Source organism: Parasteatoda tepidariorum, chromosome 3, assembly GCF_043381705.1.
Source record: "Parasteatoda tepidariorum isolate YZ-2023 chromosome 3, CAS_Ptep_4.0, whole genome shotgun sequence".
Taxonomy (NCBI): Eukaryota; Metazoa; Arthropoda; class Arachnida; order Araneae; family Theridiidae; genus Parasteatoda; species Parasteatoda tepidariorum.
The window spans coordinates 70137195-70162186 of NC_092206.1; the positions used below are offsets into that span (position 1 = coordinate 70137195).

At 29.8% G+C, this 24992-nt stretch overlaps 1 protein-coding gene across 3 annotated transcripts in view; it reads left to right on the plus strand.

The window, feature by feature from the left end:
• The window catches only part of LOC107444065 (sodium-coupled monocarboxylate transporter 2), a 78690-nt gene extending 54604 nt beyond the window's left edge, over positions 1-24086 (plus strand). For all 3 annotated transcript variants that reach the window (XM_071178821.1, XM_043045342.1, XM_016058136.4), the window contains exons 4-16: positions 4398-4449; positions 6391-6458; positions 8052-8206; positions 11210-11350; positions 12430-12559; positions 14645-14733; positions 14842-14957; positions 17530-17597; positions 18255-18341; positions 18547-18710; positions 21810-21910; positions 21984-22102; positions 23830-24086. In XM_071178821.1, coding sequence (XP_071034922.1) covers positions 4398-4449; positions 6391-6458; positions 8052-8206; positions 11210-11350; positions 12430-12559; positions 14645-14733; positions 14842-14957; positions 17530-17597; positions 18255-18341; positions 18547-18710; positions 21810-21910; positions 21984-22102; positions 23830-23937 — 1398 coding nt within the window. In that variant the 3' untranslated portion in view covers positions 23938-24086. The remainder of the gene's footprint in view (positions 1-4397; positions 4450-6390; positions 6459-8051; positions 8207-11209; positions 11351-12429; positions 12560-14644; positions 14734-14841; positions 14958-17529; positions 17598-18254; positions 18342-18546; positions 18711-21809; positions 21911-21983; positions 22103-23829) is intronic.
• The last annotated feature ends 906 nt before the right edge of the window (positions 24087-24992 follow it).

The following is a 24992-nucleotide window of genomic DNA, read 5'->3' on the forward strand; positions in this document are numbered from 1 at the left end:
CTCTTTACTTTTGAAGCCTTGAAATCCGATTCCATGGAATGTATACGTCGTCAACATATTTCTTCAGACATAATATTATTTAGTACATTCAATATTATAATTATGAAGATATATTTTAGAGCTCTTTAATTAAAACATTTTAGCTATACCTTTTTACTTTTGCAGCTTAGGAATTCGATTCCATGGAATGTATACGTCGTCAACATATTTCTTCAGACATAATATTATTTAGTACATTCAATATTATAATTATGAAGATATATTTTAGAGCTCTTTAATTAAAACATTTTAGCTATACCTCTTTACTTTTGCAGCTTAGGAATTCGATTCCCTGGAATGTATACGTCGTCAACATATTTCTTCGGACATAATATTATTTAGTACATTAGTACACCCAATATTATAATTATGAAGTTATATTTTAGTGCTCTTTAATTAAATTTTTTTAGCTATACCTCTTATAAAATACTTTTGAAGCTTTTTAACCCGATTCCGTGGAATGTATACGTCGACATATTACTTCAAACAAAATACGATTTAGTACAGTAATACATATATTATTATAATAACTGATTTTGGAGTTATATTTTAGCGCTCTTCAATTAAAATTTTAGCTATACCTCTTTACTTTCAAAGCTTTTGCATCCGATTCCGTCGAACATATACGTCGTCGACATACAGAGAAAATACGATTTAGTATATAAATACATACAATATTATAATATCTTATTATTGAGTTACATTTTAGTGCTCTGTAATTAAAAAATTTTAGCGATACCTCTTTACTTTCGAAGTTTTTGTAACCGATTGCGTCGAACGCATTAGTCGTCGACATGTTACTTCAAACGAAATACGATTTAGTGTCCGAACTCGAGTCATAAATATTTTTATTACTTCCAATATAATTAGTCAGGATTGAGCTATTAGAATCATAAACATTGGGATATCGTATATGAGAGAAAAATTCCTATTATTTCATTAACAGTTATTCGCAATGTTTGTTTGCTTTCTTTTTACCTTTATTGCTAAGTATTCTTTTTTAGAAGCCGCCTAAAGAAATAGCTATGTTTATGGCAATAAAATAAGTTTAAGTGCTAAATTTAGCATCAAAAAAATTTTTTTACTTTGTTTTGTAAACCAGTCCTAAGAAGAGTGAACGTTTTATTTCCGGTCTACATTATCAAATCATTTCAATCTTATCATTCATACAAAATTCTTCAAAAAATGTCCTTTCTTAATTAAATGCTGAGAAATGCTTTTTTTTTCGTGTAAACTAAATTTTCTAATCTGTTGCTGAAAGAATCTGTTTCGGAAAGAAATATTCATAGAAAATAGATAGACGTGTGTAATTTCGTCTCTTAAAAACCATTTTTTAAATATCTTCAAACTGTGAAGGTTGAAACATTATGTGTGTCAATAAAAAAATAATTAAAATCCTAATATTTACAATACAGCACTATTACAGTACTTTTATTTTTTCATAATACAATTCTAGAGGATTAATTGTATTTTCTAGTTTATCGCTATACTGTGACAAAATAGAACAAACTTTTTCGGTAATCTTAGATGCTAATTAAACCTTGTTCTCGTCGAAGTTAAACCATTAACTCGAAGAAAATAACATTAAACCAATCTTACGTAGATACCTGAAATCTCCACAAAAAAATAATGAACCAATTTCTATTTAAATCGATTTTTAGTTTAACAGTGCCTTACAGTAACATTAATCATTGATTAAAATAATGCTTCTATAATGACTACAGTAGCATTAATCTAATCAATTAGAATGTATAGTAATGCATTATTATATGCATAGAGTAATAATTAAAATGCTTATTTGCTATAAAATTGATTTAAAATGAATAAACTACTTTTATCAGTAAAATTAATGTGATTAAAACTTTGTTCTATTGTTTGTTTGTTTATTTCAACTCTCTCAGCTTTTTCCGAAGTTTTTACGTATTTTTTTTTAATTGAGAGTGTTTCTACATTTTACTTATTAATTTTTTGAATTGATTTGAAATTCTAAGTAAGAATAAAATTTAAAAACACTCCAAGAGATAATATAAGCAGTTTTCATTCATCCGAACAAATATTTTGGAAATCTATTTTTTTATTAGCGGAATTCGGTGCATAAAAAAGTCCTGAAAAAAATTTTCAAAGTCTTGACTTTTCTTGAATTTTAAAAGAAGATTTTCAAAAAGTCAAATAATTACTCTTCTCAAAGAAAATTTGCTTTTTATTAATTGAAATCTCGCGTAAGTCTTATTTGAAACTTTAAAAAAATGATTGAACCTTTTTTATTGATATTTAACCAATACCAAAAAATCTTTCTTTTGGAAATGTCAACAAAGTCTCACAGCCTCTGAATCTTGAGAGATTAGTTCATGTCGGTCACATCAAACAAAATATTTTGAAAAAAAAACTGTCAAGAAATATATAGATTTTTTGTTAGAAAACTTATTAAGGAAAACACTTATAAATAATGGTTTTAATACAGTTTTTTTTTTCAAGAAAATTATAAACTAGCTAAACTTTTTAATATAAAGACAAAAATACATTACCTTATGAAAACTGCATTAAATGAGTTTTACTAAAAATAATTAATGACATAATCTCATTTTAGCTATTTTGGACTCCCATTTAGAAAAAAAGTATGGTCAAAACTGTAAAAAATGGTAAAATTTATAGCGTTTCTGGCTCTATGGGAACACCCAAAAGCTTGGTAATTTTTACTAAAGCCCTTCGGTAATGATTTCGGTAAAATTGACAATGAAATGTTTTAAAGTCTGTGATGAAATTTGCTAAATTTGATAATACTTTCATGATACCTAAAGGCACAACATAAAAACCATTTATTTGGTTAAATTTATTTATCACTTGTCAATTTTTTACTAATATGGAATTTCCGGAAAACCATTTCCATTAATTGCTAAATAAATGGTTTGAATGGTTTTTCGATCAGAATTTTCACAACATATGAAGCTTTAATTCTGCAATAAAAGAAACTAACAAAAACGGTTTTAAAAAGAAGACTCAAAGAAATAATACAAAATCCGAAACTATGACACAAAATATGAAAATGTAGTTATAAATAAAAATATGTATTTAATGTTTATAATACGTTCTTCTAAAACTTATAATAATTAACGTGTAAATTAATATTTAGTTATACATGAAAATAAAAAAGCACTTAGTAATTAATCAAGCGTGCTTCAATATTTAAACAACAGGTAGATTTAAAGGAATAACTGATGTAATAAACAGGCAGCATGTATTAATAAATGCATGCAAGTGTTAAAAAAGATATAGGCATAAATAAAACATTTAGTGATAAAAAAAACACGCTTTAATAAAGAAATAACATGTAGTAATAAATTATCAACGTGCAATAATTAACTAAAATTCATAAAGTGAACTTAAATAAACGGAGAAAAATATTCGGGTAAAATTATTGTTCTATATGGCTATAATTCTGGTTAATAAAATCAAAATATACGATATTTACCCATTCATTTGATGATTTTTCCGGTCATATGATAACGGTCACTCGGAAATTCTGGTTTTGAAAATTTTAGTTCTAGTTAACACACATTTAGTAAAAAATACAAAACTAAAAAGTAAATTTAACCGAATTAATGGTTTTTATGCCATGCTTTGAGTTATCGTGATAAAATGTGTAAATTTAACCACATTTATCAAATTTTATAACATATTATAAAACCGTATTTTATTGTTAATTTTACCAAAATCATTACCAAAGAGCTTCGGTAAATACTACCGAGCTTTTTGTTGTCCCCCATAGAGCCAGAAACACGGTAAATTTTACCATTTTTCTATAGTTTTAACGTTATTTTTTCTCTGTTTATAAATTAATGAAGCAAAGCAAGAAAAATGGAAAAAAATATATAACTTTTTTTTCATTGCATGTGCGAATTTAACATTTTTTAAAAATTTTGACTCATCATTGAAATATTTAATTTTTCTCCAATGTTAAGTAAATGTGAGTTGGCTCTATTATATAACACTGATAGAATGACTTTAGAAGCTTAATTAAGAAAGGCATTAGTGTCTTAAATGACACTAATGATGACACTAATATATGACATTGAAAAACTTTAAATTCAATCATTTCGAAATCTTCTTTATAGTATTATGCAAAGGATACATGCAGGGGACAAAAGTTTCAAACACTCTTCTTCTCAATTCCTATTCCTTCGGATAAATTAGCAAAATGATTTATAATCCAGGTATAAGCCAGATAATCATAAATTAACCAGATAATAAATTATCAACATGATTTATTAATCTATGCCAACTATAACATTATATCATATTCCTATTAATGTTTAAACTTGTTTCGGTGACATGACTGATTGTATTTATGTATATTTCAGATGATGTATATGCCTGTTGTCTTGTATGCTCCAGCTTTAGCTTTGTCAGAAGGTGAGACCTCCATTACCTTTGTAGAATCTTTTTATTAAATCTAACCAATTCATTTTAATGGTTTTAAAAATTTATTTTGAATGAATTTACAAAATAAAAAATTTATTTAAGCTCTTCCCTTTGCACTTTTCAAAAGCAATGGGAAACTATTGTAAAAGAAGAATATTTTATTCAGAAAATTTAAAAAAGGTTTAATTGAAGCAAATGTAACAATAATTTTAACTTTTCTTTAGAACGCAGTTAAAAGTATCTCTTTACAATTTGAAGAAAAAAAACTGAAGGAATGTAACTGAATGTTAATTAGAAGTCATAAATAAAAAACATTCGGAAATGTCTGTGTTATTTTCTTTCACAAAAATTTTCTTTCATTACTTATTCTTCGGATAAAATTAAAAGCAAAGACTAATTGACAAAACGCAAATATTTTTTTTAACTGTGTAAATCACGTATTCTGTTTACTAAGTAGTTAAAAAGAAATACTCTGTGTGAATTGTAGAATAAAAGAAAATAGATTTAAAAACTTAAATTCTAGACATGTAGATAATTGTTTTATATTTTGATACCTAATAAGAACAGGGTAATTTCTCAATTCATAAACATATCGCCGTACCTGACCCTCAGCATGTAGGTGAGGGTTGAAATATAGGTTAAATATGTTTTGACATATTGACAGAAACATTCTGATCCCCAAAATAGCATGTGCAGCCTTTACTTATTTATTTATCCAAGAGGTTTACACCATTAATCATATAATGCGTCCATCACAACAATTTTATAAATATTAATTTTAATTTTTTTTATAAAAAAAAGTACCATAAGACAATGTTTGACTGTTTTAATTATTTGATACTGTATTTTTTTGTCATATTTTCAAAAATTTAGAAAATATTTCACTGGCAGTTGATCTGAATAAAAATGCTATATATACGGTTAATTTTGAAAAACTGTTTTCAGCCAGGTGTTTTAACCTGACATGTTAGTCCTTAAGAATTTTCTAAAGAATAAGAAGTTTCTCTCATCTAGTTATTTAGCAATAAGTTATTCGTGGTCATAGAAACAAAATAAACTAGAATTAGTTAAGTAGTTTATTAGCATAACATGTAATCCTTTTTTTTTAAGTGTACTTAAGTTTAACCCTGAAAATACGATAATTACAACGAGTTTTCAAAAGTAAAAAAAATTTCATATCGTTTTTTTAATTCTGTGGATTCCAAGTTTCCTTATGTTGCAGTACCTTTTGAAAAACTTTATTTACCAAAATTCAATTGTCTAAGTCTAGAAGATCATTTAAAGATATTTAAGAGATTGCACAATTTTCGTTTAAACATCGCGTTACTAACTATAATTATTGATAACTGCTTAAACCTTAAAGTATTTTGAAAAATTTATAAAACATACTTTTTTGAGTCAATATGCATTTTTAAATTATAACTAAAAAAAATAGCGTGTAAAGCGCAAAACAAACATGCCCAGAGGATATTTGGTAAGACCAAACTTGGACATTGGTAAGTATAAATTTCTGCTTTTTAAGGTTCTCTTAGCTTTCCGGTTCTTTTTTATTGTTATTACTAAACAAAAATATGCGTGCTAATGAAAGCAATTTGTAAAATGTTAAAAAACTGAATACTCTAATAAGTCTGAATACTGTGCTGTAAAAAATACTGTAATATAACACTGAATACTATATTAATCTATAATAAAATATTTTAAAATCTAATTAATATTATAAACCTTCTATCGTGTTACACTAGTTGTACTACTTTACTAACGAAAAAAACTATTTGGGTTGGGAGTGAATTTCTCTGAAGTTATAGTTCATTAAGGTTTATACTAAGTCATAAAAAGTCAATTTAAATAATTTTTCCACTTTTAGTTTTTGAAAGTCAAGTTAGTGAACATAAATACAAAAATACACATTACATAAATTGTTGGTTTTTTCAGTTACTGGAATAAACTTATGGACAGCTATTATATCCCTTGGATTAGTTTGCACTTTCTACACAAGTATAGTAAGTAGCTGCTAAAAATATTTACATTTATTTCAAATTATATATATCTCGATAAAATGTTCAAAACTATTAAGTTTAATTCGTTAAGTATGGTTTTCCTTGATACTAATAGTATTTTAGTTGATAAAAATATGCAATTCAGGATTTTTAAAATTCAAAAAAGATTAAGCTTAATTTTTTGAAACATTGTTATTTCTTCTTAATCACTTTAGCTGAAGCAAAAATATTTCCACAGAATTAAAAATTTCTTCAATAATCGAAAATAATGATTTTTTTTTGCCTAATGAAAATTATCTGCATTAGAGAATATTTTCAAAACTTCAACGCTAATTGGATAGGACATAGTTAACGGCTAACAAAAATTAAATTACCATCACTTTGAACATCATGAAAAGGAAAAGTGAAGAATACAAACCTCCGATTTAGAATTTTTTTCTCTTGAGTAAACTTCTGGAAGATTCTTTTTTACATATAGATAGATACCTCTGAAGAAATCTATCTGAAAAGATTCATGAATAAAATTTTAACTTACTTTAGATTTTTCAAATTTTAAAGTGCGGTCTTAAAGTGAAATGTTTTTTCCCTACAATGGCTAAGACACTTTTACTAAAAATTAGTCTCTAGGAAAAAGTAATATTATCGAGTACCGGTTCTCAATTTTTTTCGGCTTCGGAACCCTAAAATTAATTAGCCTTTTTTCGGCGGTACCCTAAATTTATGTATAATGTTTAAGGTAATTGAGAACCTTTTGACCTCTAAAAAATAAATGTATTTAAAATATTTAATTAGAGGAATGAAGATTTTTCATCGTTTTATCATTAAAAATCTTAATTTAGGTTTCATACCCGACAATTAAATTAAAAATAAAATCCATATTGTATATGGTTAGCGTCGTTTTTATCCAAAACTACAAAAAACTAAACACTTGTGAAATTTTACTCTTTTAAAACACTTTACTTTTTGAAATCAATTTGCAAATGTATAAAAAAAACATGCTGATAACAAAATAAATGTTGGTTTTGAAACAAAATTTCAAATAATGATAAGTATAAAAACAGTTTTATACATGCAGGATATTATCCATACAAACTCAATCATCTTGTAAATGTATTACTTGTACAAATGTAATCAGAAAAAAGCTAAAATATGATAATTGTTTAGATTTGCTTAAAATTAACAACAAATCAATGTCTGCTTGCTCTTTTTAATATTTTATATATTTAAGAAAACAAATCAAGTACCGTGCTTTTCTACATACTATATACATAATTTGGAGTGAAAAAAATGGAATGATCAATAAGCGATTTTTCTCAAATTTAACAGTTTGAATACCACCTTTATTATGATAACTTGACTAATTTTGTTGAATATGGTAATACAACAAATAGTTATTTAACCATTTTGTCTGAGAAATTTCTAACAGTGCTATTATTATCATTATTATAACAAATGAATTCAATATGATTGTTTTATATGTGCTTGCGTTATGATAAAATATGTTAACATTTTATTGTATTCTGTCAGATGCATTTCTTCTAAAACGGAGTCAATCCATATTTTAAAAAAAAAAAATTTTTGTGTGTTTTTGAATAGGGTGGCATGAAAGCAGTTGTGTGGACGGATTTCTTTCAATCCATAATGATGTATATATCTATCTTAGTCATTCTGATTAAAGGAACTTATGACATAGGAGGGTTTGATGTCGTGTGGGAGCGGGCTCTGAAAGGAGGCAGAATAGAATTTCTTAAGTAAGTCCAATTTTTTTTTAAATTAAGTTTTATTTAAACAACTCAACACGGCTGTTTTTCGAAAGCTCCGTAATAATATGAAAAGATGCTTTTTTACAAATAATATGCTATTTTTATAACTGATGTAAGTTTGCAACTGTTACTCATGACTGTTATATCAAGTTTAACCTAACTAAGGAGAGCACTGGCTATTTTTAAAATGGCCTTTTTAAAATGGCGCAAAACGTCACTATGGAGAAAAACCAATAGTTTTGTGAAAATAAAAAGCGTTTGTGGTCTAGTTTCTTAATATTTAAAAAATTACTCCAATGCTGCATCATCTGGGCTCATAAAAATTTGCAAAATCTGAGAATAAAGTAGTGATTTTGATGATTTTCATATAAAAGGAAAATGGTCACCAAATTGGTGATTTTTAAAAAAGTTTAATTACTTTTAAAATATTTACGTTATTTGTTTGTTCTAAAACCCATATAATTCTTCACTGCAAGATTATATAGTTTAATATCATCACATTGCTTCAAGTGGTAAGGCACTTAAACTATGGCTTTTTTATTTTCATTGACGACAGAGCTTCGAAAAATAGCGTTTTAGGTCTAAACTTACAAAAGATTTGACCATGTTTGTAGCTCTCTTTACTTTACTTGTTCTCTACTTTTTACCAACTCGATTATCCGAGATAACAAAGTTAGTTTTACATATTAGTTTATCATACATATTACATACTATTATAAAATATACTATATCGAATCGTATACACTGTTATATTGGTAAATATGAAAAAAACTTATAATTCTACGTACAGTTTTGAATCAAACACGTATGTCATTGAAATATCATACACATCCTTTGTTAAAAGCTTAGTTGAAACTTTCAGCTTAGCTACTTTAAGTAAACAATTGCCAGATATTTATCGCAAAAAAAAAGCTCACCTTGAAAGCGATAAAAAAAAACTAACAGAAGCTCTTCTTGCGTGCAGTAGAACAAAAACAAGAACTGAACTCTCAATTCATGATTAGAATTCAATAAGAATCATGCAAACGATGTGATAATGGAATAAAAAAAATGCTAAAAATAATTATGCTCAAAAATATCCAAACGATAATTTTCTGATGCAATACTTTGCACCCATGCTGACAACAGATGAGAAACACAAGGAACAATGTATATTGGATTTAATAGCACACTCAGAAAATTCAGTTCAGCCTTAAACCATTATGTTGTTCAAATCTTAATAAGGTGCTAAATTGGACCATAGCTCATTTTAAATTGTATCATGGTATTGTGCTAGAAAATTAAGATGCATTAACTTACACCATTTTTTGTTTTAGCTTGGAGGTGTGTTTAGGATGCAATAAAATTTGATGATATTATAGATCACCGTGTTGCAAAATTACTAACAACACCTTAACAACCGAATTAGGATACCCACGATACGACATGCCGACTCTACGTCACTTGCAGGCATCCCATTATTTATTTTCAGTAAAAATAGGTACTTCTCCATTTCCCCGGCACAAGCAATCTCGGCTATTTTAACTATTTATTTTTTTTAAAAAAAGCACGCCGCTTGAAAAATTTCAATAAATAAATATATAAAAAGAATTTGAATTTATTTGCATTCAGTAACTCTGCATTGGCGACTTCATCGCCAATGCCGATGAAATGGAAAAGTGCCTAAAATGTTAATTTAAAGAATAAGCCTAGTGTGACGATGGGGGATATAAAAAAAATTCTAGTAAAATCACACTGTATTAAATCAAAAAAATAACACTGTATAAAAGCAAAAATCTATAATACTGGTAAGTAAAATCAAAATATACGGAGCTTAAACCATTTATTTAGTAATTTCTCCGTTCGTATGGCAATGGTTTACCGGAAATTATGGTTTTCAAAATTATTGTTCTCATTACTACAAATTTAATAAAAAATTGAAAACTAAAAAGTAAATTTAACCAATGTCTTAAAGTATCATGTTAAAATCACCAAGTTTTACTGTATTTATCAAATTTTATCACATATAATAACACAATATTTTATTGTTAAGTTTACAAAAACCTTTACCGAAGCGTTTTGGAAAAAATTATCGAGATTTTTGGTGCTCTCATAGAGCTAGAAACACGGTAAATTTTACCATATTCTGATTATTTTGACCATACATTTTTTCTAAGTGTAAAGTCCCTACAGTAAAACATTCTCTATCAAAAATGCTTCAACTTTCTCGCTTAATTTGAAAAAAATATTTAATTTCTGATTTAAAAAATTATCATCAAAAAGGTATAAATTTAACTCAGAAATAATGCTTATCCTAACGTTTAAATTGTAAAAACTCGTATAAAATTACTAAACTAAAGTCAACTTTATTTTTCAAGATTTTACTAGTTTAATTCTAACTCACTATCCTTAACTAGGACTTTATAAATATCATTTGCATCAAGTTGTTGTTTTTCAAACTGCCATTTGCAAATATCTGCAAGCCTGCTTGAAATCAGACAAATTTTTTAGGGCAAAAGGAGCACTTCTTGTTTTTCAGTGCGCCATCTATGGCCAAGAATGCAGTTTTACCACACACATACGTCACATTCCACTTTATGCGGACGTCTCCTCCATCCGCAGATCATAATTTTGACCTAAACCATACGCAGATCCGCAAAACCATAATTTTGACCTGACCATCCGCGGATCATAATTCTGACCTGAACCACCATCGATTCAATTCCGTACCCTCAGAGGTATTGATTTGTTACGGGAACTTGGAGAACTTTTTGACCCCGTCTGATTTAACGTGCACGAGTCACCATTTCATGCAAGGGGATTCTGGAGCTATTTGGGAATTTAGTACATAGGGATTCAGCCTACTGGATTCAAACTCCTATTCTCACGAGCACGAGTCCAACGTCCTACCAACCAGGCTATTCCGGTCATTTGTATCAAGTGAAATAAGCAATTTCATCTCTTACACAAAAAAAAAATTTTATATATGTTACATATATCTGTTCTTTCTAGGTTCGATTTAGATCCTACAGTTCGTCATACATTTTGGAGCTTAGTGATCGGTGGATATATTACTTGGATGGGAAACTATGCAGCAAGTCAAGCGATGATTCAGAGATATTTAACCGTCGGCAGTCTAAAGGGTGCGCAAGGGTACGTATAAAATATATACCACTTACAGACTAGCTAGAATGATCAAATATCTATAAGACTCCATGTCTGATGACAATACGAGTTCGATAAGGTAATGGATATCGTTTTCTGACCGCTACACGCAGAATTTAAAATCAAATTGTCGCCAAACGAAATTTTATCGTCTTGATTACATTTCAACTTGTTAGAGCACTTAAATATCTTACATACACCGAAGAGCCGTTACATTATGACCACCCTCCATCTACAACAATGGGCTTGCCCAGGTTTTCATGTGGCACATTAGGACCCATAATCCTCATAGAACAATCCCTGGCGTCTGTAAACTACTTGAACATAGTTACAGACCAGGTTCACCCATTCATGGCAACAGTTTTTCCTGCGGGGGGTGGTGTTTACCAACAGGATAATGCACCTTGTCATAAGTGTCGAATCGTCGAGGAACATACCAGTGACTTTCAAGTCATGTCTTGGCCCCCAAATTCACCTGACCTTAATCCAATGGAGCATTTGTGGTCCTACTTGGAAAACCAAATTCGTGCTGATACACTACCCTCTCGCAAAGTGAGGGAATTGCAGGACCAGTTGGTGAGCGCTTGGTACCAGATACCCCAGACTACCTATCAGCACCCTGTGGTATCAATGCCACGGCGGGTGCTAACAGTTTTAAGGGCTGAAGGTGGTCCTACATATTATTAGCAGGGTGGTCATAATGTAATGGCTCTTCTGTGTATATCTGATGATAATGCAAGTTTCAATCATTTCTTCACCACTGCCCCCAGTCTGCAACGTAAATCCAAAGTTTGATCAGTTTATGATTTGTTAGAGTGTTCAAAATTAAACTGGAACTCTGTTTTGGCTTAAATACAAGTTTCAATTATTTCCTGACGGTTTAATTTCTCTGTTTAAAATGTATTTTCGCCTCTGAATATAACAATGAACTTTTTCTGTAAAAATTGTCATTATAAATGTTATGTTAATTTTGAAATACATCAATCATCCACCCATATAGAATAACAATAGACAGTGGAGCATTATTCGAGAAGGGTTACAAAAAAGTGTATATTTCATATTTTTAGATGTTTATGGATCAACTTGCCTGCGTTGATATTACTTGTTATGATCACTGGCTTTTCCGGGCTGGTCATTTATGCATTCTATCATGACTGTGATCCTATTGGGACAAATCTTATTCAAGCTCCAGACCAGGTAGATATATTTAATCTGTTATCATTTAACAATGTAATACCATTTCAAGTTGCAAGCAAGTAATGAGAACATACTTGAAGTATTGTAAATTGATATACACCAATCTAATTGCGAATAGTTAGACCTTGGCGAGACCATGGCGAGTTAGACCTTGGCCAAGAGTTAGACTATAATATTTTACTGCTATGAAACTTTGAGCATCAGTTTACATTCCTAATTATACATAAGGAATCGATATTTTAGCTTCATAAGATGTATTTCTCTGTTATATTTATGAAATGAGGATTTCTCTATTATATAATAAGGGTAATACTGGGAACGTTTACAAAAAAGCTTGTCTGTCAAGATAAATTTATTGATCGCATTATAAATAAAATTTATATATTTATTTACATTTATTTGTAGATTATTTTAGATGCTTCGGTTTTCAAAATGGGCACTAAGATAAACTTGGTGCAAAACATACTCGCATGGTCTATGTCGTACGACTTTTCTCTCTGATTTTCACAATATCTCGTAGAAAAGACAACGTCTTGATCGGAAGAAAAATTATATTTTTTTAATATTGTACTAATTAGCATTTTCTTTCTAATAGTAAATTTCTAATTACCGAATTGTTTAGCTTGTCAATCGAACCTTAAACCTAAAAATTTTCTTCCACTTACTTTGTTACACTTTATAACTGAAAAGTTGTATGGGTTTTATAGGGCAAGAAATTTTTTTTCTTTAATTAAGATTATGAAATTTTCCAATCTTGTATTTTTTATATTATGTTGAAAAATATCAGAGATGGGTCTATTCTCTTATATTTAAGATAAAAAAAAAACTAAACTAACAATAATAACTAAATTTTTCCTTTAAGAGTCTTAAAACTTTAACCGTTGAGAACTGATCTTTGAAGACTCGCTAGATTGTTTGAAATTTAAAGGTGTTGAGTCATACAGAGATGTCTAAGTTGACGTGTCTTCATTTACCTGTTCACCAAAAATCTATCAATGATCAATCCTTTAGCAGTAGCAGCCAATAGGAATACTTTTTACTTGTGACGTGAATGAAAATCGCCTAATAGAACACCTAGTTACCATTGGCAACCACAAAATTTCGACAATTGATTGATATATTCCACTCAAGTGTATAGTTCAGTCTCGGGTTCGGACATCTCTATTATGATTCAAATTTGCTGCGATTTTTAAATGATGCTAAGTTGAGCCATCCATATAATCTTACTTCTTAGTTTTGATTGCATGATACTATGGTTCAACTTTAAACATGGGTTTCATTTTACTCGTTATGGTTGAAGAGAATTCGCTCTGTAATATGGTTCAAGTTACCAATAATATGATTCAAAGTTTAACCGATTATTTTGGAATCTAGATATAAGTATCCTTGCGAAGAACACGATTTCTTAAAAACTAATACACCGATATTATTGAATTTTTAAACCCTTCTTTCTTACTGGAATTGAATAGATATTGAATGGAAAATTTTTTGAAAATTGGAAATTCTTAGTTATTTTTTTTCTTTAGAAGACTCTGTTTACAGAAAAATATGTTGTTGCTTTCTTTAAATCTTCACTAAATACACTTGTAGCTGTCCTCAACAACATCTCAGAAAAATAATCCATATCAGATTACTTACCACTTACTATATCCTGAGTAGAAAAAAAACTTAAGTTGTGTTAAGAGGCATAAACTAGTCCTGATGCTTAGGTGATGGTTTTAGATATCGTTAAAGCAAAGGTCCTCAAACGCTATGCCTTCAGGCACCACGGTTTCCACCGACCGTTTTACAACCTGTCAACCACTATGCGACCACAATTAAAATATTTCATTATTAGTTTGCAATAAAATGCTATGTAAAAGTATAATATCGAACTACAAATTCGTTCTAATAAATAAATGGTACCTACTGTCCAACTGGTATTCTAGAATGTGATCCTCTTACATGGAAAAAAAAGTTTAATACCCTTGCAATAAACATATAAATATTTCGTAGTAGATATGTCACATAATACAATAAAGGATAGAAAATATTATTCATATCAATAAATCCAATACATGTATTTTAAATTCGAAATTTTTTCAGCTATTTCCAAGATTTGTCATGGAAACCTTAGGTGCTTTTCCAGGAATACCAGGACTTTTTGTATCCGGTATATTCAGCGGAGCTCTTAGGTAAATATTTCCAATGTTGAAACATTTAAACGCTTGTTTTATTTAATTTTATAACTATATTCGCCTAAGCCTTTTTCAAGCCTATATTTTTGATATTTTTCTGGTTAGCACAGTGTCATCAGGAGTTAATTCATTAGCCGCAGTAACTCTGGAAGATTTCATTAAACCATTTATCTGTAAAGATATTACTGAAGTATGGGCAACAAGACTCACAAAATCTCTAGGTAAGATCTCACAGATACAGTTAGAGGAATTAATAAGTGTTTCTGTTCCATTAAAAGGAAGTATATTATGTTAAAATACATTTCCTGGTTCCAAAAACACATTGTTTTAATACCAGTATCGAGAAAATATCCTTACTGTGAAGGACGCGATAGTACGTATTTTACAGAAATATAAATGGAAAAAAAACTGTCCGTTAACCGATTGACCTCTTAAATCTGTTACAAAAGAAAATTAAATTCTCAAAATTAAGAAATTATTTAAGCAAGACCATGATTGTTATTTATTTTCGGAATACGGTTTGAGAAAAATATCTAGCATAGAATGTACAATTAATAAATTTAGTGTTTACCAAGAGGACAGAGTTAATAAAAAACAGGGTAAAAACTGTTTCTTCAGCTGCAGTATATAAGCAATCCTAACTATTTTCTATCAACAAGTTTCTTTCGTTAGTTTTGTAGAGCCTGTTCTGCAATTCCGAACGCATGTTTATCAGCTGCGCTCTTGGGTGATTAGAGTCAGTACGTGACTTAACACTTAAGTATCCGATGAAGTATCACAACAACACATCATGCAGGTCATTGAGAAAGTGGATTCCTCAACCAAACCATCTAATGATTTTGATTGAATAAATTGATTATAAACTTCCCTAACTAATAAATACAGAAAACAAAAAAAGAATTATTTCTTTTTAAAAATAAATTCCAAATGTCAGTTGGATAATTAAAGAATTTACATTTTGTAGTAAAACCCTCTTATTTTCAAAATAATTGAAAAAGCTGAATTTAAACATCAATTGGGATGCATTTCCTTATTTAGATGAGCAAGCACTATTGTTTCCTAAAGCGAATGTTAAATACTGAACAGAAAATAAAAAATGGACCAATAAAAAATAATAAATATTTACTAAAAGTTATATTTCGCATGGAATTATTGTATAAAATAATTTTCTAATTGTGCGCAAAATTTTTTCACCTCGTTAAAAAAATTTTCGAGATATGGTGAAATACGCAAAACGCAAAATTAACATTAAGGGTGTCTAACTTTGGACAGCTCTCCTAACCAAACTATTGGGACCATATTTCTCAGATAGCTGTCACCCCTTAAACTTCGAGGGTCACAAATCTTAATTCGTCGAAAAGGAGGTATGTTTATTCAGAGAAAGTATGTTTTTGTGTCTGATTTATTGTCTGAAAATATCGTCAGCAGTAAATTAAGCCATTAAGTTTGAGACCTTTGGATAAACGAATTTTATAATTGTGCGCAAAAATTTCTCAATTTCCTTTAGAAGTTCTTAAAATATGGCTAAATACGCGAAAAGTGAAATTAACATTACGGGGTCCAAACTTTAGATCGCGCTCTTGATCTTAGGATCCGACTACCTCCTATATTTTGAAGGTCAAAAATCCAAATTAATCGAAAAAAAAATAAGTTTATTCAGACAAAGTTAGCTACTGATTTTATATTTTAAAACATCGTCTACACTAATTAATTAGCATATTTGAAGCAGCATATCCACGCTTCGAACCGTTAAGATTGAGTCCTAAAACGTGAGGATTCGATTATTAGACCCGAAGTTATTTAGGATGGTCAGTTTATTTTTCTGCACACCTTACATTTAAATACACTATTTGACTATTTACATGAAATGCAGATACAAATAATAAAAGACAAATGTATGTAGATTTAATTAAAATTATTATTTGGAATAAACATTTTTAATTGTTTAGCATACTAGCTTTAACTCGAAGCAGGATTGTTATTAGATTTATTTTTCATACTTTTTACATTATTTTGTATTAATTTAGGTCAAAAATGTGAAAAATGGTATGAAATATAACATGAGACACCGGTGTCTTTTCCTGAGTTAAAAATAAAAGCTTCCAAACACGGCTCAAATCCTAACAATTATTTTTCAAATTTGCACTAATTTGCAGTTATTTAGATCGAAGAAAAGCAATTATTCATCATTGAAATTTCATTAATTTACAAAATAAATTATTGATAAATTTTTGATTATGTATGAAAAAAAAAATTTTTTCAAACTACTTTTTTGCAGTTTATATTTCAGTACAAATACAATTCCGATACTGTAACAGATTTCTTAGTAACTATTTTATGATTAAAAATTACCAAAACATATTTTTTCTTGCAATTAAAGCGTCTGAAAAAAAATATGTAAAAGGAACATTAGTGTCCCATCTGTGACACAGGATTAAACTTTTTTGGACCTAAATATTATGTTTTTTGAATTCACTTTTAAAAAATTTATAACAAAGAAAAAAATTAACATATATTTTTCAACTTAAGAAAATTCTAATATCCGATCAAAGATTTTCTGAACATTCAAAGTTATTGCAACTACAGCTTTCCCTTCACCTAGTGTCTCAATTTTATTTTAAAAAGAATAAATAAATACATTAGTAATGTTATTAGTATGTGAAAAAATGCGATGCAATTTCTAAAATATAAAATTGTTAGTCGCACTTATCAGATAGCATTCCGCTGTATGCATGCATATTTATAGTATTAATAAGAACTACTGTATTACTAATTCTAAGCTTTTTATTCCAGCTTTGACTTATGGATTGCTATCATTAGCTTTGGTTTTTGTAGCAATGCATTTGGGTGGAGTTTTGCAAGTAAGTAAATAATTCTAAGTAAAGCTTATTTGAGTAAGACAAGTATCTAAATGTTTACGAAATTTTATTATTTACATAATGACTTAAACTGAAAGCATTTTGAAACGTACCGGTGCATGAATTTTTTTAAAAATACAGTATGCAATACGAATCTAACGGCTTGAGCTAACCATTCTGTTAATGATCATTTCTAGTCATATATAAATTAAGGATTAAGGTCACATTAAGACAAGTTAACCGAGAGAGGTTGTCTTAGATTTCATTTCCGTAAGACACAAATATAGGTAAGCTTCACTTAACAGTTTTTCACAACTAGGAGTTTGTCTTGATATCCCCCCTCAAAATACTTTTACTCTTATCTGACAATAGTTGTTTTATGAGACAATATTTAATTGGAATTTAATGTTTAAACACCCATATAGTGCAAATGTGGGTAAGTTTTATTGAAATTTCTTTACGAACATATTTCGTGATGATATTTAACATTCAAAACACTTATACCTTTGTAAAAAACTGTTTGATACAATGATTAGTTGAATTTTAGAGTTTTAAAACAGACTTTTATTCTTTTAATATAAAATATGCTCTACGAGTCTGTTACCAGTATTTAACTATTACGAAGAACAACAAATTATTATTTTATTCCCCTTATTTTAGGCAGCTTTCACAATACATGGAGTTGTAGGAGGTCCGATGTTGGGAATTTTCACTTTAGGAATGTTTTTTCCATGCGCTAATGCTGTGGTAAGTTCTTGGAATTCATGATTTATATTTTATAATGCATTACAAATTATATTTTGACTTAAATAATGCCAATATTCATGTAAGCAATGTATTTTAAATTATTATCAATCATTATGATATTATGAATGATGATTGAATTATCAAATTAACCTTGATTCATTTAACCAAATGCAAATTATGACATTATAAATTGTGGTTTCACCAGGGTGCTGCTGTGGGTCTTCTGAGTGGTTTCGTGGTTTCTATGTGGTTTGGTATGGGAGCATTTGCAAGCCAGCCGTACACACCTGAAGCACCCAGATCCTATGAGAGCTGTTCTTACTACAACATTACCAGCATTGATGTGCAAAATATAACACTTGGCTACAAGTAATTTTTTACTGCAAAAAATCTTTATTTTGGATTTTTTTTTCTTCTTTTTAATCGAAAAAGAAGCCCTTTCTACTCAACCTGCAACCTATGCAAACATCTATATTTTTTTCGATAGCTATATTTTTTCTGAATTTCATTATTTTAGTTAAACAACGACAAAGTTCATGAATGGTTTTTCTGCATTGCATGTGAATATTAAAACAAAAAACTACTAGAAACTTTTTTGTAATTGGAAAATATTTCGCAACATCTAATAGAATTTTTTCAAATAAAGAACACATTAACAATTACGAAAATTGGTCTGATAACGGTTGATTATTATTTTTATCTGAATGAAATTTGCGAAATAAAGGGCATTCCAAATTCATGCAAGGTTTGAATTTCAAGCTGTTTGTGTAATAAAATGTTACAAACGAAAAAGTAAAGCAACTGAAAATTAAACATTTAAAAAGTAGTGCTGCGCATGAAAACAAAACAAAAAATTTCATTGTTGAATAATAATTTGAGCTGAGTCAAATCTTGTTACTATAAGTAGAGTGCTGTAAGAAAAAACAACGTGGCCCACGGGAAATTTTTTCCACTATTTTACTAGTTAATAGCTATAATGTTAATTCTTCTTATTCCATCATACCACCCGTTCTTTTTCTCAACATGTCTTCGTAATTTCATGAATTTTTAAGTTTTGTAGTGTAATAATAATTATTAAAATGCAGCGTTAAGTTGAACAATTAAAACAGCAGCTTTGTCACCTACGATTACTTAGTATATAGAGAAAAGTCTATGCCAACAAGCTACTAACAACCACGCTTTGAAAAAGGAAACTTGGTGCTATCTCAACGAAATTTAGAAATTTTTAAACAAACTGTCGTTTGACCGTTGAGTTCATTTTATTTAATTTAATTTAATTATTGATTAAATTTTGAAAAAAAGCATACGAAATATTCACAGTATGCCAGCAGAACTGTGGAGGTCATTGGCCCAATATTCAATTCCTTCATAAATCAATAAAGAATCCACGATTTTTGTGTAAATTTTGCGACATCATATACGTATACACTGCTGAAATGTAGTTTTGCCACGAGAAAAACTGTGCTCAACATTTGTACAGAAAAGAAAGAAAAGTTAGATAGATACCTTGTATGTAGTAATAAATGAATTGCTAAGCAATTAGTTCAAAACGACTCCAAGCCGTAAAACCCATACACAATCAAATTGAAAACTCGTCGCAACGGCGGCAACCGCCGCTACAGCACAAGAGACCTATAGTGATCCGTGGATTCATTTCGGCACAAGGCTCCAAAGCACGCACGAATTTAAACACTTCAACTGAAAAAATGCGCAAAGGAGACTCGCGAATATAAATAAATTGGTAGAATGATATTGATGAACGGTTCGATTAAATTATTATTCGTATATTCATTAGTTATCGTAACTTATACTTCTAGATATATTTGTATATTTTTAATTGAAGTCCTCAATATTTTCATGAGTTGGCACAAGTGCATGCTGTTGGCAATTATGCTGATAATTATTTACCTTTCTCATTCTCGTTAAAATCGCTTCTCGGAAAACAAAATTAAGATTTTAAAAATAGTTCAATAAAATTTGCATTTTTTTTTATAGTGGGCAACAAATTTTTTGTTGCATTTATACAAATACTTGATCTTGCCTAATTTGGGTGCGGTATTTCAAATTTATTAGTTTTCTCCTAAAGCTATAGATTTTCTTAAATGACATTTTCAGTTAATTTTTTGTCGAAATGCCGAAGTTTAAAAACGTTACATATAAAACTGAGGGTCACGTAAGTGTTGCGACCAACTTCTAGGAGAACTAGGATACATAATCGGGATTAAAATTGAATAGAAATTCCTGCCCGGAAATCCTGTTGTAAGCGGCTAAGGGCGCTTTCCATATATAACCTGTTCAGAAGCACACGAAGAAAGAGTTCTTACTAGGTAAACGCCCCCCAAACGGAGGTTGATGATATTTCCGGGATGGGTTCCTATGCTATTTTAATCCTAATGATGTGCCCTAACTTCCCTAGAAAATTTTTGCAATATTTATACAACCCCCTGTCAGGGTGCGTAGTCAAATTATCCAACAAAAGATAAGCACCTTTTAAGCACTTTTCAAGCACCCAAAAAATATTTTTAAGCACTTTAAAAAATAAAATACCATAATTAGGCTGGGTTGGAAGGTTTTTGACAATTGGCGGTTTCATTTTGTTTTAACCGTCAGGTCAAGAAGAAGAAAAAAAACCTTTTGGCACTTTTACAATTGTCCAAAATCATGAAATTTTGAATCATGTAAAATGAATGGCGTTTTCATACGCAACGGACTGACAATACGCCGAAATAGATTGGGGTTGCATAATTCAAAGCAAAAATCAACATAGTAAAGGAAAAATCTCATTACTGAAAACGGGAAAATAAAGCACTTTGTAAAAACACCCAATGAAAAAAGCACCTTTAAGGGCTTTTAAAAAACAAAAATCAAAAATAAGCACCTTTAAGCACTTTTTAAAAACTCTACGCGTCCCGCAGTGGACTGATCGTTAAGACACGGCTCCCAGCAGATCACCGAAGTCAAGCATCACTGGCTACGGTCAGTGTGCGGGTGGGTGACCACTTGGATCATTCTGCGTAGGGACCGAGGGTGTGCGGTATTGGTCCTCGTTAAACTGTGCTACCGTAAAGTGCTCGACTTCGCGCGCAGGTCGTCGGGCTACCGAAGCGGGGGTGCCATCCCTTCCGCAGAGGATCAAAATTGTGATGGCATGTCTTCGGATCATCCTCCGGGATGTTTCCCAGACCGTCGCCAATAGCCCATTGTGCAGCTCTAGTGCGACGTAAAGTAACAACAACAACAAAAACTCTACTCACCCTGCCTGCTATATGTAACGTTTTTAAATTTGTATATTCCGACATTAAATGGACTAAAAATAGCATTTAAAAAAAAAAGTACCTTGAGAGAAAAAGCGGTAGCATATTTGAAATCAGTGATATGAAAGTCAGTCAAAAAATCTTATGCAACAACAAAAAAATTGTTCCCCAGAGTTATTAATAACTTATATTAACACTATATGTTTCTTTTTAGCGATGACATTTTTCCACCCTATAAACTCTCCTACCTCTGGCTTAGTTCAGTAGGTTTCGTAGTAGTTTTGATAGTTGGATTACTAGTTAGCTTCATAACAGGTAAGTTATTTTAGTAACTACATCCGTATAGATTGTTTCATATAAAAATATTGATTATATCTGTTTTTTCTAGGAGCCACAAAAGGAGAAAATATTGACCCGAGATTGCTCTCACCAGCTGTAATTTGGTTAAGCAAATATATTCCTGGGGATAAATTGAAGAAAATAATTACAATAAAGAGAGAGAGGAGAGTGAGTATAACTGATTAACGAGTATATAATTATTTATGAGTTAGTGAGTATAAGTTTCATGAGTTAATAAATACAATTATTGTGCTTGTTCCAAAACAAATCATAACATTAATGTTCGATTGCTGCATTCTTTGTTTTTTAAAGTAGTCTGGCAACAATTTTTTTAAATTTAAGGATTTGTTTTATTATTTGAAAATAAATGTCATAAACTCTCTTTAAAATGTTTTAAAAAAACTACGCAAGAATTTGAAGACGAAATAAGCTTTGTTTCGAATTTTCCTCTCAGTGAATTTAATGTGATGCTGAAGTTTTGAGAGCTTTTCATTACTAATATTTCTTCTCAGCTCTGGTGCAGTATCTTCCTTGACAGAACCATAGAGTTCAACTCTATGGATAGAACCCTTGCGGTGACGAATCTTGATGTCATATTCCTGGAGTCGTTGCATCCAACTAGCAACTTGACTTTCCGAATTCTTAAAATTTAAAAGCCAGGTTAAAGAGTGTAGAATAATCATTTCGCTACTTTTTACTAGTACGTGCTCCATTCTAAAAATCAGGCCCATGTTATATTCTGCCTAAACCAGACTTTTAATAGTTTAGTCTGTCTAAACCAGGGATGGGCAAACTACGGCCCGCGGGCCAACTGTGGCCCGCCGGAAGGTTTTATCCGGCCCACGGACAGAATTTTAACCTGCCAATCCATGGCGAATATAAACAATATTCATTATTCATCCATTTACTACTTACTACGTCTACTTTGTTTAAAGCTATTTTTGTTCTTTCTTTTTTTTTAACAAAGTACTGATGACCTTTTCCCTTTTTCTATTTTTGTTCTACAAAACATAAATTGATGGAAATAGTTAGCACAGACAGCCTCAATTGGCAAAATGTTGAAAGCAGAAGTTCTTTTTAGAATAACCGTAGATTAGCTCCAACTAGTGTTTGTCTTTCCCGAGGAGCAGACATATGGAATCTAATATAGGTGAACTGTACTTCACAAGAGGCAGACTAAGCATTTTTAAGTTCCAACGAGCGGATTTTTGAGTTCTATAATTATTTACTGCGTATGGAAAAAATGCACACATACAACGTCATTGTAAATAATGGTGAAATTACTAAATGTATAAAATGGCTGCTGCTTTTTCGAGTAATTTGCAAAATTTTTTAACCCCAAAATGGCAACTAAAAAACGCAAAGTTGATGTAGAGTGCCATGCGTGCAATGATGAATTGACTTTATTTTATTTCAGAAGTTAGAATTTTTATTTTCGAAGTTTTTACTAGGCCCACCAAACTTTTTTTTTCTAGATTTTTGGCCCACGACTAAAAAAGCTTGCCCATCCCTGGTCTAAACCATAAAGAGACGTAAAAAATACCAATTATTATCACTTTATCATATCTCATAATTTTTAATAAAATCAATATTGTTAAACATTAGTTTTTCTATGAAACCAGCACCGATTAGCACTAAGATTATCTATTAATATACATAAAATTAGATAAAGCGTAGAACGGTTATAAAATTAACAGGCCAAACAAAACTAACACGAAAAAGAGCATCATTTAAAATGACCGAGCCAGTCACAGAGACTGTAAAACGGAAAAAGCTGGAAGTCGACGGAGAGTAAAATATTCTTGTCACCACTAGATAGCGTTCGATAAAATAGGTGCAGCAATTTCATTTCGTTAAATTAATTCTTATTAATTTCATTTTTTTTTAACTTTTAGGGAACTTCTCTTGCAACTTTAAGGACAACCAGTGTAATTAGTGACAATGACTTTTATCCATCAAAGAAGGCATCCATCTCATACATATCTGATTCAAAAATATCCTAACGTGGTTATACTTATTTAAGAAAAATATTCTTATCCCCTCCTCACTTCATTTCATTTCAAAAAGTTTAGGTAAAAACTGAGAAACGTAACAAATTATGTGTTCTGTTATGAACATATGAAAATAGGAAATAAAATCTATTATTTTTAAAGCTCTGCGTAATTTTTTTTTCCCAATTTAACACCAATACAAATTTTAAAAATTTCTGTACATTTATAAGATAGCATGAATTTTATTTTTTGTTAATAAAAATAAAAGAAAAACAACTTTTTCTAAAGTTCTCCATTATCATTCTAAACACTGCTGACGTCTTAGAGCTGAAGGACGTCAGGAAATAGATGAAAAATCAATCAATGAATTCCTTTTTTTAAAATGCATCAAGTAAAGTTCAAAAAAGATTAAAAAATGTATTTTGATCATTGAAAAATAAAGTTCGTTATCATATAGGGCAGTTGACCTAGAGAACTTCAACACTAAGTTTTAAATACAAAAAAAGAAAGAAAGAAAGAACCTTACTTCGCAGCAACAACAAGGTGCAATGAGAGGACAAAATTAACAAACACTTGGGCAAATATTTCCAAAAGAATGACCTCTGTGTTGCAGAAAACATCTTTATAAATTTTTCCAGTTTAAAGCGCCATCTGTAGATAAAATTTTATTATTTTGAAAATTTTATTAAAAAAAAATTTAAAAAATCCATAGTTTGCCAAGCGAAATGTAGCAAGCTTGTACATTTATTTTTTGCAACATTCAAAACAATCAATATATCTCATGTAAATGTTTTCTACATTATTTGATCAAGAAAGGGACCTTTTGATTAAAGAAATTACAAGATTAAAAGCATTTCAAAATATTGAAACAGAGGAAAATGTTGATAAAGTAAAGAGATTCAAAGAGAAAGTGAAAGACTGCACAAACCATTTCATTTATCTTTATTTACTTATAACATGTAACTATATTGCTTTTGAGCCTCCATAGTTATAAGCTGCAACACTAAGCTTCTCACAATAAGTATTATTAAACCAACAAACTGTAAATATTTCATATTAGTCAAATA